The sequence below is a fragment of the Hippopotamus amphibius genome, chromosome 3, assembly GCF_030028045.1.
Source record: "Hippopotamus amphibius kiboko isolate mHipAmp2 chromosome 3, mHipAmp2.hap2, whole genome shotgun sequence".
NCBI lineage: Eukaryota > Metazoa > Chordata > Mammalia > Artiodactyla > Hippopotamidae > Hippopotamus > Hippopotamus amphibius.
The window spans coordinates 31,605,716-31,623,772 of record NC_080188.1 but is presented as its reverse complement, the minus strand read 5'-3'; the positions used below and the strand labels follow the sequence as shown (position 1 = coordinate 31,623,772).

At 37.9% G+C, this 18,057-nt stretch overlaps 2 protein-coding genes across 3 annotated transcripts in view; one reads left to right on the top strand and one right to left on the bottom strand.

The window, feature by feature from the left end:
* IGFBP7 (insulin like growth factor binding protein 7) overlaps positions 1 to 10,888 on the top strand; it is a 70,210-nt gene extending 59,322 nt beyond the window's left edge. Inside the window, exons 3-5 of the mRNA XM_057726562.1 lie at positions 8,618 to 8,734; positions 9,366 to 9,492; positions 10,621 to 10,888. Of these exons, the coding sequence (XP_057582545.1) occupies positions 8,618 to 8,734; positions 9,366 to 9,492; positions 10,621 to 10,640 (264 nt within the window). The 3' untranslated portion in view covers positions 10,641 to 10,888. The remainder of the gene's footprint in view (positions 1 to 8,617; positions 8,735 to 9,365; positions 9,493 to 10,620) is intronic.
* The window catches only part of LOC130848278 (DNA-directed RNA polymerase II subunit RPB2), a 53,883-nt gene continuing 46,626 nt past the window's right edge, over positions 10,801 to 18,057 (bottom strand). For both annotated transcript variants that reach the window (XM_057726556.1, XM_057726557.1), the window contains 7 exons: positions 17,801 to 18,051; positions 17,631 to 17,720; positions 17,265 to 17,372; positions 16,410 to 16,523; positions 15,489 to 15,649; positions 11,560 to 11,755; positions 10,801 to 11,058 (listed from right to left, as the gene is read on the bottom strand). In XM_057726556.1, coding sequence (XP_057582539.1) covers positions 10,969 to 11,058; positions 11,560 to 11,755; positions 15,489 to 15,649; positions 16,410 to 16,523; positions 17,265 to 17,372; positions 17,631 to 17,720; positions 17,801 to 18,051 — 1,010 coding nt within the window. In that variant the 3' untranslated portion in view covers positions 10,801 to 10,968. The remainder of the gene's footprint in view (positions 11,059 to 11,559; positions 11,756 to 15,488; positions 15,650 to 16,409; positions 16,524 to 17,264; positions 17,373 to 17,630; positions 17,721 to 17,800; positions 18,052 to 18,057) is intronic.

Sequence of the window (18,057 nt, the reverse complement as noted above, 5' to 3'; positions counted from 1 at the left end):
CTCTTATGCTGCACAGGGTAATAATAGCCTAAAATCCTCAGCCAGCCCAGTGCCTGCTGCTCCTTAAAGTCAAGGCCTTCTGGTGGTCCTCCAGACACCTGCCCTGCATCTGTCACACAATTGTACTGACCTGCAGAATAGTCCCTGCCCTGCTTTTGTTAGCAGTCCCCGAGCAAGGAGCCTTAGGAGCTGGAAGAACTGTGGTGCTGAACACCCATCCCACCCTCTGGGTGTGTGTGCATATGTGAGTGTGCGCGTGTATACGCACGTGTGTGCATGTGTGTCTCAGTATAACATCGTGGTTAAGACTGTGAGTTCCTTAGGCAGGTTGGCTGGGTTCTCGCTGAGCCAGCATTTCTCAGCATCAGCACTGTTGACATTTTGAGCCAGATGGTTCTTTGTTATGGGGGTTGCCCTGTTCACTGCAAGTAGTTTTGCCGCGTCCCTGGCTTCTACACACTAGATGACAGTAGTGTGAGCGAGCACGTGTGCGCATACACACACACATCATTGTGACAGTTAAAAATGCCTCCGAACATCAAAAGCTCCCTGGGGGAAAAGTCACTGTAGATTAAAAACCAGTGCTCTAAGCCTCAGTGTTCCCTCCATATGATGAACATAGCACAGAACTCTTATAAAGAGTACACAGAAACTGAGATGAAGCGAGAGAGTAGCACAGACACATATATACTACCAACTGTAAAATAGTCAGTGGGAAGTTGTTGTATAACAAAGGGAGTCCAGCTCGAGGATGGAAGATGCCTTGGAGGACTGGGGCAGGGAGGGTGGGGGGGACTCGAGGGGGGGGCGTCAAGGAAGGGAGGGAGTACGGGGATGTGTGTATGGAAACAGATGATTGAACCTGGTGTACCCCCCCAAAAAAAAATTAAAAAATTAAAAAAAAAAAAAAAAAGAGTACACAGAGTAACCCAGCTGAATCACTAGGCCGTTGTCAGGTACCTAATTAGCACTCAGGCAATGGTTAGCTACTGTTCCTGAAGATGTTTCCTTTTGAGGCGAGGTTATCTTGTATAACTATCTTCACATTTGAAGGACCACATATTCTTAGTGTGTCTGTACAAGGAAAGAGAAAACTCTCATTTGCCTGATCAAGTAATACTTCACAGTCATACTGTACATTATTTTACATCATTGCCTGTATACGTTTTGACTTGCTTCAGTCTCACAGCAGTCTGTGGAGTAAAATTATCAAACTCATGCTAACAAAAGGCAATCTGGTTTCAGTTAAAAGGCATGACCAGAAGCCCCTTTCCAGTTGCTTTGCTCCTCAACAGCATGCTCTAAGATGGCTGATGGTCTCTCTGGATTATTTTTGTTTGCTTGGTGTCTGACCAGAGGAGCAACTTCTGGAACTCCAGGAGGGATTTTGGCTCCCATAGTGAGAACTCTTTCTGTTGCAAGTTGCAGAAACTCACTTCACACTAATTTAGGCAAAAAAAAAAAAGGGGGGGTGGGGGTGGGGAGGGGGCATGATTCTAGCCTCAAGGGCAGCTGGATCCAGGTACACAGTGGGGTCAGAACTCTACTGTTGGCTCTTTGCTCTCCGTGTAGGGGTTTCATTTTTTCCTTCTACTTCAGGATTCCTCCATGTTATAGGCGATACGGTCACTGGCAGCTCCAAGGTCACATTATTATGTTTAAAGACCCCAGAGGAAAGAGAGTGCCCCCTGTCCCTGCTGCTTTGTAAAATTCCACTGAAGGACTCTGACCCAAGGTTGGGTCACCTGCTAACTTCTGGCTCCTCCATGTGGCCAGAGGCAGGTGGTGCCCCCATGAAGCTGGCTGGTGGGAGCAGAGTCAGGGTGACTCTGGAACCTGCCTGCGGTGGGGGTAGGCAGAGATGACACCAGCTGTATACAACTGTGCTTTACAGCTGAAACTTCTGTTAAAGGGAGGGATGAAATTTTACCTCAGTAAACTATTTTTTTAAAAGGGGGGCAGGAGCAGTGAAGAGCAAAAATGCAGCTGGTGGATGTGTTCTCCTGGCCTTCAGCAAAAGCTGCTGACGCTCCTCTTTGCTTATTTGGAGGTTGCTGGTTTGTTCCAGGGGGTGTAGAGGTGAGCAACAACTTTTCCATAGAATGTCCATAAAAAGCTCTGTGCAGTTCTCTAGGGACTACACGAGAAGCCAGGGTGACCCAAGTGTCCCAGGGCATGTGACTTCGTGACAGATCTTGGCGGAGAGTAATTTCTCCAGTCCTTGCTCTTCCCATCCTTCCAGCTGACATAAGCACATACCAGGGAATAAATTAGCCTCAGGAATCCTTTCCTTTAAACTTTGAGATCCTATGGGGCAGATCCCATGGGCTTCCCTGAGAGCTTGTCAACTGGGGGAGTTGGGGGGAAGGGTGGGAATGGAGTGGGAGTGGCGAAAAAGAAACAAGAAACTACAGACTTGCCAAAACAAATAAAAACCCAACTGCCAGGCTCCGCTGATTTTCTTCCACCTTCATAATGTAATTTGCCACATGTATGACCTAGAACAATGTTTTTCAAACTGTAGAGCATGACCCATCGGTGAGTCTTGAATTTAATGTAGGAATCACAACGAGCATTTTCTTTAAAAAAAAAAAAGTATTATAGGTAAAGATACATTTAGTAAAGGTATTTCATAAGACTTTTCTTCTGTATGTTCCAGATCGCAATGCAAAATGTATTTCTTACTATGGACCATGTCAAAGCACTTTGAAAGTCACTGACCTAAAGAATTAAACAGGCCATTTGTTTTCTGCCTCACTCTCCTTGTAACCAAACTGTTAAGAATACAGACTTATATTTAAGATCACCTGTCAAATCCAGTTCAAGCATAGAACTTTTTAGACATAAATGAATCTTAGAAGCCTCACTTGTTAAACTGAGGTTCAGCGAAGGTAGCATGTCTTTCTTGCTCAAGGACTGTTAGCAACAGCAGAACTGACAGGGTGAGCCTTCTCTCTCAGACACTTCAGGCTGCAGCAACAATTCTATGGCAGGCCCAGCCCAGTGAGTGTTCTGTGTTATCCTGACCAGTACTTATCATGTGACATTAACAAGTCCCATATTTTTTTTTTTTAGAAAAACCCTAGGCTATAAAGATTCCAAGCAGTATTTTTAAATGGGGAAATTAACTGAAATAGCTGTATTTACCTTAACCCTGGTAGGTCAGAGGGATGCTTACAGGGAAGGCAAAACATCAGAATTCCTCCAAGCATTTAGATGTTTCTGAGGTTAAGAGGCTTTCTATTTCATTCTTTTCCTGCCTGAACATTTCTTCTGATTAAGGCTTTCGTGACCTCTAAGAATATTCTTTGTTTAGTTAAAAAAAAAAAAAAAAGAAATTATATTCTCCTATATATATAGGAGATTGTGGTAAAAAGGATTAACTATCCAAAGATGTATAAAGAAAGAGTTCATAATATCCTCCCACCTCCTTCCACTCCTTGAAATAACTAATGTGAACTTCCTAGGTTTATATCTTCCTATACCCTTATTCATACCCAAATGTATACAAACACATATTCCCAGTGTGTGGGGTGAGGTGGGAATATGGTGTGCAATTACTCTGAAATTTCTTTCCTTAAGAAATGTATCATGGGCATCCCTCCAGGTCTGCTGCTCAAGAATGACATAATATTCCAAGGGTGGATGTACCATAATTATTAAACAGTTTCTGTGTTTCCAACTTTTCATCACCTTAGATAATGCCACCTTAAATATCTTGAGTATACATATCCTACATACAACCAGCTTTTTTTTCCCTTATAATTTCCCCAAAAGATACATGACTAGGTCAAAAGATTTCTTTTAGTCTTATTAGATATTATCAGGTTACTTTTTCTTTTTAAAAAAATGTTGTACCACCTGATTTTTATAATTATGGAAATGTTCAAAATCCTGATATGTTGGAGGCAGTGTACCTTTCAGAACACTCCTTAGTACCCACAGTACAATAAACACTTATTTCTTATCTACAGTGTGTTATGTACTCTGCTTAATCTCATTTGTTCCTGTCTTCAAGGAATTCTGTCTGGTTTCTTTTCTGTTCTTTTTTAATTGAAGTATAGTTGATTTATAATTTTGTGTTAATTTCTGCTGTACAGCAAAGTGATTCAGTTATACATATATGAGTATAGCCTATATCAGCTAATCCCAACCTCCTACTCCATCCCTACCCCAGCCCCCTCCCCCTTGGCAATCACAAGTCTGTTCTTTATGTCCGTGAGTCTATTCCTGTTTTGTAGATAGGTTCATTTGTGTCATATTTTAGATTCCACATATAAGTTATATGGTATTTGTCTTTCTGATTTACTTCACTTAATGTGATTATCTCTAGATCCATCCATGTTGCTGCAAATGGCATGGTTTTTTCTTTTTATGGCTGAGTAGTATTCCACTGTGTATATGTACCACATCTTCTTTATCCATTCATCTGTCGAAGGACATTGAGGTTGTTTCCATGTCTTGGCTATTGTAAATAGTGCTGCTATGAACATAGGGGTGCATGTATCTTTTTGAATTATAGTTTTGTCTGGATATACGCCCAGGAGTTGGATTGCTGGATCATTTGGCAACTCTATTGTTAGTTTTCTGAGGAACTTCCATACTGCTTTCCATAGTAGCTCTACCAATTTATATTCCCACCAGCAGTGAAGGAGGGTTCCCTTTTCTCCACATCCTCCCCAGCATTTTTTTTTTAATCATGGCCATTCTGACTGATGTGAGATGGTACCTCATTGTAGTTTTGATTTGCATTTCTCTAATAATTAGCAATGTTGAGCATCTTTTTGGGTGCCTATTGGCCATTTGTATTTCTTCTTTGGAGAAATGTTTATTTAGGTCTTCTGACCATTTCTTGATTGAGTTGTTTTTTTGTTGTTGAGTTGTATGTGCTGTTTTTATATTTTGGAAATTAAACCCTTGTGAGTCACGTTGTTTGCAAATATTTTCTCCCATTGTGTAGAGTGCCTTTTCAGGTTTTTTTTTTTTTATAGTTTCCTTTGCTATGCAAAAGCTTGTAAGTTTCATTAGGTCCCATTTGTTTATTTTTATTTCTATTGCCTTGGGAGACTGACCTAAAACATTGGTATGATTTATGTCAGAGAATGTCTTGCCTATGACCTCTTCTAGGAGTTTTACGGTGTCATGTCTTACGTTTAAGTCTTTAAATCATTTTGAGTTTATTTTTGTGTATTGTAAGGTGTGTTCTAACTTCATTGATTTACACGTGGCTGTCCAACTTTCCCACCACCATTTGCTGAAAAGACTGTCTTTTCCCATTATATATTCTTACCTCCTTTGTTGAAGATTAATTGACCGTGTTTGGGTTTTTTTCTGGGCTCTCTATTCTGTTCCATTGATCCATATGTTTGTTTTTGTGCCAATACCATGCTGTTTTGAATACTATAGCGTTGTAGTAGTAAGTCTGAGAGGGTTATGCCTCCTGTTTTGTTCTTTTTCTTCAGGATTGCTTTGGTAATTCTGGGTCTTTTATGGTCCCATATAAACTTGAGGATTATTTGTTCTAGTTCTGTGAAAAATGTCATGGGTAATTTGAGATGTATCACATTAAATCTGTAGATTGCTTAGGGTAGTATGGTCATTTTAACAATATTAATTCTTCCAATCCAAGAGCATGGGATATCTTTCCATTTATTTAAATCTTCAGTTTCCTTTATTAATGTTTTATAGTTCACAGCATATAAGTCTTTCACCTCCTTGGTCAGGTTTATGTCTAAGTATTTTATTTTTGGGGGTGTGATTTTCAAAGGTATTGTTTTTTTACATTCCCTTTCTGATATTTCATTGTTAGTGTACAGAAATGCAACCGATTTCTGTATGTTATTCTTGTATCCCACTACCCTACTGTGAATTCATTTATCAGTTCTAGTAGTTTTTGTGTGGAGAGTTAGGGTTTTCTGTATACAGAATCATGTCATCTGAATAGAATGACAATTTTACCTCTTCCTTTCCAATCTGGATACCTTTTATTTCTTTTTCTCGTCTGATTGCTGTGGTGTCAGATTACTAAGTGGATTGTAGCAGTTTACACTCTCCCCAGCAATGTATGGGTGTCATTTCCCTGCATCCTCACCAGCACTGAATATTACCCCTCTTTTTAGTTTTTGTTAATGATGGGTAGAAGTATCATCTCATTATTGCTTTAGTTTCCTTGACTACGCTGAGAATATTTTCATATTTGGATTTTCTTTTATATGAATTACCCGTTCATAGCCTTTACTCATTTTTCTATTGGGTTGATTCTTATCAGTTTGTGGCTTTTTGTAAATTGGAGATACTGACCCTTTATCATGTATTACAAATAATTTTTCCTAGCCAGCCATTTTGTCTTTTATTTGTTTACAGTGGTTGAGGAGCTGAAAATTTTAACAGTTGGGTATTCTATTTCATCATAAAATTCTGAAACTTCAGCAAAAAGGCACAGCAGATATGTTCTAAGCTGCATAAATGATCCTTGCAATTCAGTGAATGCTTGAGGTTTATCAACCTGTAGGAATAGACTAATGCATCCTGTTTCTGTCATTGGCAATTTTTTCTTAGTTATTGCTTGTTGCAGCTAAAACACAACCAGAGAGGGCTGAGATGAATTCCTGGGTCTCCCTCTGATTCTCCCCCTAGTTGAGCCTCTATGCTGAGCAGTGACTTCTAGGCAGTTTTTCTGCCCTACAAACTTCCAGCCCATTGCACAACTGTAGAATTGTATTAGAAACCAGTTTACTCAGCCCAGCCTGCATCTTTTTTTTTCTCAAACCAAAACGTATTTATCAACAAACTCCCCTTAAGGCAGTAAAGGAGTTTGCTGTATAAAAAGTTGCCATGTAAAAACTCTTTGCACTTCTTTCTGTATGTTTTCTTCTACGCGGTATAAAACTTTTTAAAATTAATTAAAATATGAGTTCTGTTGAATATAAGTATTCATTTTCCAATCAAATACTTAACAAGAACAGTTTCTTGGTACACAGTGGGTCAGGTTAATTGGCACAGAATGCTCTTTACTGAGAGCTACATGAGCTGAGGAACAACAGCTCAGTTGCTAAGATTCACTATTTCAACGTGGTAGTGTTCTGCTTTGGTCACATGCAAAACCCTTAAAGAATTTTGAAATTCAGTAAAGACCAGAGATGTATTACTTTAGCCACTTAATTAAATTAATATTTAAAAGCATTATTTAAAACAACTTTTAAATAACTGTTTCAAAACCTGCACTAGTACAAACCATTTCTGCCAGTTACTTGGGAAGCTGAAGGAAAAAATGCCTGTTGAGTTTGTCTTTATAACATTCATATGAGAAAAACACTGGATACCTGGTTTTCTCTCTCTAATAATGGCTATATGGGGAAATCTCAGGAGAAAAAAAGGCAAACAGGTGAAAACCAGGCATTCCAAATCAGTAATGCTAGGTATTTTTTATAGAGTAGGAGCTGGCCTAGATTCCACATATTTTGCAGACTGCCACCCCTGGTGTCATGAAGCAGAAAAAATAAAGGGTGGGTTTGATGCTGAGACCACAGCTTAGTAACAGCATGTGGTGGCAGTAGGCTCACAAGCAGCAGAAGCAACTCTGAGGTAAAGTGTCAAAAAAAATTAGATAATATGATCTAACTCAAAGTTTGCTTAATTATAAAAGAAAATGAAAACTACCTATTTGAGACTGTAAATCCTTTTTTCTAATTACAAAGGTAAAATCAATAAACAGCAGCCTCTTAAAAGCAGCCTGGGTTGAAGTAAACGTTGCTTCATGTGTTCTTTGATATGTATTTTTAAACCCATCATTATCACAAGTCTCAAAATATTTATACTCTGTGACTCCAATTACACTTCTAGAAATTTATGTTGTGTATCTGTATGGAGGAGTTACAGGTAAATTTTATTCTTCTGTGAATTTTTATATATTTTCCGAAGTTTATATAATGAACATAGTTTGCCCTTTTTTGGGGGAGGGGGGGAGGACAGTATTCACTAGTGGCCTCAAGCCAAGAAAACTGAGTTCCTTCTTACTTCGTCTTTCTGAATCTCATCATGACGTGCACAGGGATAGACAGCAAGTTTTGTCGTAAGAGAACCATGACAGCAGCTTGTAGTTGACAGGTGTTTTTGCTCTCAGGTCTTCAGTAAATCATTTGATGAACCCTTAGCCCTCAGAACAAAGTAATGGTATTCTTATTTTCCATTGATGAGGCTGTTGCAGGAAGAGCCCCAAGAGTTGGGCTCTTACAAAAGGTCCCAAGTATCAGATCTAGGACTGGGTGACAGTTTGTCAAAATGGCATATGGCAAACAAGATCCAACACTGAGAAGCAGAATTTACAAGGGCATGAGTGAATGATGGTAGCCAGTGACAAGAAAGTATGACTGTTTTCCCCAAGCATGCAGAAAAATATATTAATTTAAAATATACAAGCTTAGAAGAAAACTGACAGGAAGAAGTAAAAAAGAATGTATATTTTACATAAATATTCAGGAAAGAGTAATATGCAAATTGCTAGGTTTAATCCAGTTAGAAAGTCTGATGTATACTCTGTGCAATTCTAGGAATGCTGGCCACTTCCAAGTGGATAATTCAGTATAGAGAACTCAGACTATTTGCCCTTTCTTTGCAGGTAAAAAGGGGTCATTATGGAGTTCAAAGAACAGAACTCTTGCCTGGCGACCGAGACAACCTAGCCATTCAGACCCGGGGTGGCCCAGAAAAGCATGAAGTAACTGGCTGGGTGCTGGTGAGTACCAAGAGCTGGCAAGGATTTCACTCAGGATTAGACATAGCAAACCTGGCAAAGGTGACTGATGTACTGCCAGGCTCAAGGTATTTGCCTGCCTTCCACATCTCTTTAGAACAGCCTTACCACAGAGCTGCTGTTTCTCTTTCAGAGGAAACTAAAAAAAAAAAAAAAAGATTAAAAAATAAAAAAAATTAAATAAACAGGGTTTATTAGGATATTTTGGAAACAACCAAAAAATAAACGAGAACCAAATTTTTTTTCCTAAGCATTCAAAGCAACATCCTCAACTTGACATTTGATCACTGTGGACACACATGGATAGTACACAGATCACATACCCTATACCAAGGTCTCCGTCAAACAAGGATATATGCAGCTATCCTGTTTTTAACCTATGCAATGTGGTCTAAAGTTGTCCATGACTTTTCCTCATAGTAGGAATCCTCGTGGCAGACCAAATATGAAGGCTATATAATTACTCCTAGCACAAGACTTGCACTATTTCTAGCAGTGTCTTTGCTATAAACCCCCTGTTCATGTTAGGACACTTAGGAAATAATGACCTAACTGAAGCCACTGGAAAAAGATGACTGCCATAGAGAAACTAAAGATCCTTTTTCTTTCATAGGTATCTCCTCTTAGTAAGGAAGATGCCGGAGAATATGAATGCCATGCATCCAATTCCCAAGGACAGGCTTCAGCATCAGCAAAAATTACAGTGGTTGATGCCTTACATGAAATACCAGTGAAAAAAGGTAGGTAATAAATTTCATAACCATTTAAAAATGACTAGTGCTTTTGTTTAATAAAGGAGAGAACCAAGTATGAAAGTATCAGACATAGCTCTTAATGAAATTCTGTGATGTTAGGAATCCGCAAGGGAAGGGCATTAAGTATGTAATCAAAATGTAGAGTGCATGGCTCCAAAAGAACATTCAGTGGTTGATGGAACGCTTATTGTTATGCCTTAGATGCTTTCACTTTATCTTAAGAGTCAAACCTGATTGGAATGGCTTATATTCCCCATAGCTTTCCATCTATCTTCACGGCATTTTCCTTGGTGTTGTGACTATTATATTAAATTCCCATTTAAAAGGAAATGACTGTAGACAATTCTGGTCCTTCACTTTGAGCTTTTATAAGAAAAAAACAGGAAGAGTTTATTGGCAAGTACCCAATTCTGTTCTGCCTCTATTCACTTCAGTGTCAAAAGCTTCCTCTTAAGCACCCATCCTGGCAGTATGAGAGTAATGCTACTTTACATTTATATAGTTCTGTTAGACTGATGTTTGAATTGGTTTTTCCTTAAGCCAAAAATAAGAACAGAATTTATTGTCAGCATTTGTAAAAACCATTCCACTGTGTGATCACTCACCTGTGGTATGAAAAGAAGAAATATCAAGTAAAGATGTGTTTGGTCAGATTCAGATTCTTTTCAGCCAAGATGTGTAAAACCAAGTGATGAAACAAACAGAGCAGTAGCTAAGAGTCATGTATTTGAGTCTCTGCTCTTCCACTAATTACTACACTTTAAATTCTGAATGAGAACTGGATGACAAAGGAAAGTTCCTTGGCCTCTCTGGATCTCACCTTGCTCGTCTGTGAAACGTGCTTCTCCCGGTTCTATAATAAGGTCCATCTCTTACAGGTAGACCAGTACAACAAAATCACCCTCCACATTTAAAATCATATAGCTCAAATTCCAATGAGCACTCCCACCATGTCATTTATAGTTACACATGCTTTATTCCCACATTTTAACATCTTCATTTATTTGGAAACACGAAACTACCTCAAAATTAGCAAGTGAACTATTATGTCCATATATGTAACTAATTTTTTTTTTTTTATGTAACTAATTTTTATCTTTTTTTCTTAAACAGGTGAAGGTGCTGAGCTGTAAACCTGCAGAATATATTAGTCTACATAGCTAAAAATAGTCATGGGTAACTACAACCCCTATTCTTGCCTAATAACCACCTTCTTTTCATCCAGTCCACTAACACTTTAGTTATATTCACTGGTTTTACACCGTGAAATACAAAATAAAGATAACACATCAAGACTATCTACAAAAATTTATTGTCTATTTACAGAAGAAGAAAAGCATGCATATCATTAAACAAAACAAATAAAATGCTCTTTCTCATAGTGCAGTACATTTCTGTTGTTTTTAAATTTTTTCTTAAAAGCTATATCATAAAAACAAGACACAAAGATTTTTAAAAGAGCTAAACACTCATCATTCGAGGTGCAATACTCATAGACATGAGCTCCTGAAACAACAGTTTGCACGCGTAAGGCATTCGCACCAAAGAGATCTGGGGGAGGAAAACAAAGGTAATTAGCCAAAGCTGTATTGAAGCAACCCCACACTTCCGCACCCCAGAAAAAGCTAAAAGACTTGGTACTGGAGGTGATGAACAAATGAGTGGACGGATAACACTCATCCTATGACCTTGGCCTTTGGTGGCTCTTTCTCCTAACAGGCTTTGATATTCTACCCTTTCTGCCAGACATAATTCATATTCACCCTTCTCAATTAAAAGGTTTAAAAAAACCTCATTGTTTAAAATTCCTTCTACAAGGCCTTATTATTTTGAAAAGATGAACAGCTTAGAGAAATTACCACACTAGAACTAGTTTTTAGAAAAACAGAATTATCTTTTTCCTTATTTAAAACTAGGAATCTTATAGAAACAGTTATCAAAACTGTGAAAATGCCAATCTGTTCCACCACACTAAGTCTGCCTGGATGATTAGGCCAACACAGTTATATCCTGAACAGATATCAACTGTCAGTAAGTAAGGTCTGTACATACCTGGGTTTTATTTCGGCAGCCCCTGCATTCATATGTATGCGTCCTGGTGTTGGCGATCGCCATTATTCCACAAAGATTGCAAACATGAACCTGATATGGATCTGATGCCTCAAACAACCTTTCCCTTAAAAACTGGGCTGCTCCATGGGCAATCTGACAATCTCGTTCCATTTCTCCAAAACGCAGGCCACCATCACTGTCACGGAAAAAACAATGGACTATTTTGTACTGATTTTCTATTATCAACACCACTTTGACTAATGGCAAGAATAAAGAAGATATTAGTAAAGAAAGAGAACTAGACTCCAATTTTTCTACTCTTTCATTCTCTCTACATGGTGGGGAGGTTGAGAAGTCTACCAACTACTTGATGTGCATCAGAAGGTCCCGAAGCAGAGTAAACACATTAGATTCTCAAGTATAGCATACACTTTTCCTAGTAAAATACAATGAAATACAGAATAGAATCTCATCAGGCTACCATTTAACTTACTAGAATTCATCTCTATACTAAAAAATGAAAAATAAAAAAGTCAATCTAAATAAAGCAGCTTTTCCATAAATGAGACTCCCAGGCATTCAAACCTGAAATGATAAATGCATGTTGGCAAAAGTAATGGAAAGAACAGGTGAATTGTCACAGGTTTCCCTAGCATGTAAGTGAAATAAAATGGCCAGGCAAGCAAATGGTGATGGCTTCTTTAACATTCTTAATATACAAAATACATAAGGGACTTCCCCAGTGGCACAGTGGTTAAGAACCTGCCTGCCAACGCAGGGGACACGGGTTTGAGCCCTGATCCAGGAAAAACCCACATGCCGAGGAGCAACTAAGCCGGCAAGTCACAGCTACTGAGCCCGCGTGCCTAGAGCCTGTGCTCTGCAATAAAAGAAGCCACTGCAATGAGAAGCCCACGCACCGCAATGAAAAGTAGGCTCCACTTTCCAAAACTAGAGAAGGTCCACGAGCAGCAACAAAGACCCAATGCAGCCAAAACTAAAAAAATAAATCTTAAAAAAAAAAAAAAAATCAATAAGCTTCTAATGATATTACCAAAAACAAAACACTTGGTCAGCTTTGGAGGATTCTAGACAACCAATTCATTATTTTGAAAACTTCCTTTTATCTTGCCTTTTATTATATGAATTATGTCACCAGGTAACCAGTTGAGGAAACTAAGTTTTTCTTTATGAAACTATTCCAGCTAATAAATGAAGGAATGATAAAATTAGAATCAATTTGCAATCCCTATTAAAGGTTTTAGGTAATGATCAGTAACAGCTGCTAATGTCATAAAAGAGAATCAGATATTCAGAGTATTCAACACTGCCTTTGAAGTATTAATGTGAAAAAACACAAACCCTTCACATCATCAAGGCTCTAAATCTGATTAGCTATTTACAAGAAAAAGAGGAACACACAGCCCCGGAATGCAATCAACAAAAATCCAGACTGTGAGAGGGAATTCCCTGGCAGACTTGGCACGTTCACTGCTGGGACCTGGGTTCGACCCCTGGTCAGGGAACTAAGGTCCCACAAGTCAGAAAACAAACAAACAAAAAAAAAACCCAACTGTGAGAAACCCTCCAGGACAATCCACTTTATTCAACAAATAAACTGCAAGGAAAAAATATGGAGGGCAACCTACAGATTAAAAAAACAAAAACAAACCAAAAACTTGAGACATATCAATCAACTGCAAAGCATGGACCTTATTTGTATCCTGATAGAAACTAGCAAAACTTTTTTAAAAGTTATGCAATCATGGGACTTCCCTGGTGGCACAGTGGTTAAGAATCCGCCTGCCAATGCAAGGGACGAGGGTTCAATCCCTGGTCTGGGAGGATCCCACATGCTGCAGAGCAACTAAGCCTGTGCGCCACAACTACTGAGTGTCTGCTCTAGAGCCCGTGAGTCACAACTGCTCTGCCCGCATGCAGCAACTACTGAAGCCCAAGCACCTAGAGCCTGTGCTCTGCAACAAGAGAAACCACCGCACTGAGAAGCCCATGCACCACAAGGAAGAGTAGCCTCACTCACCACAACTAGAGAAAGCACGTGCACAACAATGAAGACTCAAAAAAGCCAAAAAAATTTTTAAAAATTAAAAATTAAAGTTATGCAATCGTTAGGGAAATTTAAACACTGGATATTTAATAATATTAAGGTACTGTGATTAGTTTTTATAATGTTCCTATTTTTTAAAACCCAAGTTCTGAAAGTATGGTCTGTGGACCCCATAAGGGTGAAAACTATTTTTATAATAACACTAACAACACATTTGCTTCTTTCACCGTGTTGACATTTGCACTGATGGTTGCAAAAGTAACCAAATAAAACTGCTGGCACCTGAACACATCAAGGTGGTAGAACCAAACTTTACTAGCAGTCATTCTCCAGTGTATCTGAAGGGGGAGGAAACCAGTTTTACTTAAAGAATGTCATTAATGAAGTAGTAAAGATGATAAGTTTTATTAAACTTTGACCCTTGAGTACACATTTTTTAACATTCTATGGTAAAATGGGAAATTCTCATAAAGCACTTTTGTTGTATACAGAAGATGGTGGTCTTGAAGAAAAGCACCTGCACAATTCTGATCTAGTCACTTTTATCATGGAATTATCTTTTTTACTTGAAAAAAGAGCTGACACCAATTATGTTAATCTGCGAACATTAGCACCAACTATGTTAATTCAGACTTAGTTAGTTGGAAAACTTTTTTTTTGAAAATGAACAAAGTGAGTCTTTCACTTCAAGGAAAGCAATTTTAAGTATCTGTTGAAAATAATTAAAAATTTAAGTTCTCAATCAAAATTTAGAATTTTAGAAAACCTTTATCTAACACTATGGGCTTGATAGCTTCCCAATATTTAAATACTTTCTGACGGCATGGTGGTGATATTCACAAATGTGAATTTTTTTTTTGGTATAATGAAATGTGTCAACATTTAAAAATCTACATAAGGGATTTCCCTGGTGCTTCAGTGGGTAAGATTCCGCACTCCCAATGCAGGGGGCTGGGGTTGGATCCCTGGTCGGGGAACTACATCCCACATACATGCCACAACAAAGAGTTCGAGTGGCACAACTAAGAGTCTGAATGCCACAACCAAACATGCCGCAATGAAGATCCTGCGTGCCGGAACTAAGACCTGGCGCAGCCAAAATAAGTAAATAAATAAAGTTCTTCCTCTCCTCCTCCCTTCCTCTTCCTCTCCTCCTCCTTCTATAAAAATAAAAAATAAATAATAAAAATAAAAATCTACATAGCTCAGTGAAAATATTTTCCAAATGACCAATTATTATACTATAAAATTACAACATTCAAAGTGTGAGACAGGCCAATGGATTTTAATATAATAAACATCAAAGATTCACTTAAGTGGTTTCATTTTCTACATCACAACTAACCTTTAAGAAAGCATGATTTAAAAAAAAAAAAGACAATTTATTTTGGTGTAGCATCAAAAACAAAAAAGCCACAATCACCTGAAAATTATTAAAATATTCTTCCCTTTCCAACCACAAATCTGTGTGAAGTCAGATTTTTCTCATATTGCAATACCTGATTACAAAAAATAAAATCCTGCAATGGGGTATGCAGAAGCAGACACAATAATCCAGCTGTCTTCTCACAAACCAGTTCATTAAAAAGATTTGCAAAAAGGTAAACCAATGTCACTCATCACTAAGTTTATTTGGAAAATATTTTTCATTTAAAAGATTATTTATGTTAATGTGTAATAGATTTGTTACCGTTATTTTTTAAATAAAGTAACAAATATTTTAAACCTTTCTCAGTTTTAATTTCCAACACGATAAATATCAAAAGGTACAACACCCAGACGAAAGCCTTTGGGGTCCTGGAATCAAGAAATTTGAGAACCATTCTTTCATGTAACAATGATGATAATGCAGCTCTCTTACCGAGATCTACCCTCCATAGGCTGTCTATTAAGGATCTGAATAGGTCCCCGAGCACGAGAATGAATCTTGTCATCCACCATATGCTTCAAACGCTGGTAATAAGTGGGTCCAATAAAAATTTGTGATGTGATTTTTCGACCAGTGAATCCATTGTATAGGACCTGAAACAGAGTGTGAAGCTCAGACTTAAAAATATTAAAGTTCAAAGAATACATGTACATATACTATATAATGCCATTTCTATAAAAATCAAAACAGACAAAACTAATCTGTACAGTAAAAAGAGTAGTTACCTTGGGGTGGGGTATAAAGGTAGTGACTGGAAGGGGATACAACAAGGGGCATCTAGGCATAAAAGGGTTCTTCTGGTAATTTTCTTTTCAAGATGTGGGTGCCAGTCACACAGCTGTGTTCACTCTGTGAAAATTCATCCACCTGTACATTTACGGTTTATGCTATATTTGAAGTATGTGGTATACTTCAATGAAAATTTTAATTTTTTAAAAAATGAAGTTACAGGGCCTTCCCTGGTGGCGCAGTGGTTAAGAGTCCACCTGCCAACGCAGGGGACATGGGTTCCAGCCCTGGGCTGGGAAGATCCCACATGCCACAGAGCAACTAAGCCCATGTGCCACAACTACCCTAGAGCCCAAGAGCCACAATTATTGAGCCCACGTGCCACAACTACTGAAGCCCACGTGCCTAGCACCCATGCTCCACCAGAGAAGCCACCGCAATGAGAAGCCCACGCACCACAACGAAGAGTAGCCACCTCGCCTCAACTAGAGAAAGCCTGTGCACAGCAACGAAGATCCAACACAGCCAATAAATAAACTAAATTAATTAATTAATTAAAAAAAGAAATTACACACATACAAAAAAAATACTCATAACAAATTACCAATATAAAAACAAACATACCTCATTTCCTCTGAGATGGTAGCCATAATCAGATAAAAGATTAGAAATCTTCTGCACATTAACAGCATCATTGAATGGAGTGGCATCACCAATTTCACCCTTGTTAGCCGACACCTTTAAAAAGAAAAGCAATCTCTAAAAGGCTGCTTCCTTCTGTCTTCCTTTAGAAATCTATGTCAATACAAATATATTCAATTAAAAAAAAATCCTTTCTAGGAAAGGGAAGATTTTGAACTTAAGATTAAGAATTATCTTAAATATCTATGTTATGGAAAGCTGTAATATCATAAGGTTCACTTTATTAGCATCTTACATAAAATATAACAAATTTATCTAAAAAATAAAAACAACTCAATTATAAGCCTTCACATAGGAAAGAAACTCTCTGTGAGACCAGATGCAAAAAGAATGAGACTCCCAAATACTTCCTATGACTCAAGGAAAAGGACATTTTAATGCCCTAAAACCAAGTCATCTATGTGTTAAGCTGTAGCCACTCTACCTTAATAAGATACTTAAAATTGAAAAACCTACACTGAAAGATGCATGCATAGCTAATAGTATAACTATAAAACCATTAGGTTCACACTGAATTAACCACCATTTATAGAAAAGAACCAGTCAAAACAATAACCCTATATACATGTAAAGACTGATCGTGGTAAATTTTGCAAAAATTCTTAGTCATAACTGCAAACTTTTGCAAAAAAAGAGAGACATAAAACAATATGAAAGCAGAAAAGTAAGTGTCATACTTGCCTATACCAAAGTACCTTGGCTCAAATGAGAGAAATTACCTAACGTTTTGGAAGAAACATGAATTTGGAACCTATATTTTTAAAGAAAATCTCTTACCTTCCCTTGAAGACATTCAATCAAGTGACCAATAGTCATACGAGAGGGAATGGCATGCGGATTTATGATGATATCAGGGGTGATACCTTCACAGGTGAAAGGCATATCCTATAAAGGAATTTTTTAAAAGACACTTTAAAAAAAACTTAAATCTCTTAGCTATAGAACTAGAAGTGAAGTGACTCCCACTCATCTAAACTTTTCTATGTCATAAATTCTGTTCAACATAGTGTGTTCACCTACTTATTCAACACTAAAGGTCAAGCCTTTACTGCCTTTGGGCTCTTAAGTTAAAGCACATTTTTGTTTAACATAAAATTTAATGTTTAACAAAACTTTGGGGTAGAGGTGATAAAAGATACCTACCTCTTGTCTATACTGAATACCACAAGTACCCTTTTGACCATGTCGACTAGCAAATTTGTCTCCAATCTGTGGAATTCTAACAGAGCGTACCTGAATTTACACAAAAATAGGTTAGTTAAGTCATTCTAGTTTACTTTCTATAAATAGCAATACGACAAAGCTATACTCACCCTTATTTTACAAAATTTATATCCTTCTTGGTTGAGAGTTACCATAACCTGATCCACGATGCCCGTCTCACTAGTCCTGAGAAAAGTGCTACAGTCTCTCTTAGTATAGCGTCTATTAGTGCCCTCCAATTCATCTTCATTTTCAGGCAAGGTGACTGTTTTGCCTATAATAACATCATCTCCTGATACACGAACCCCAGGAGCTATCAAACCATCATCATCCAGCTTGTCATAAATAGCATGCCTCATCCCTGAGA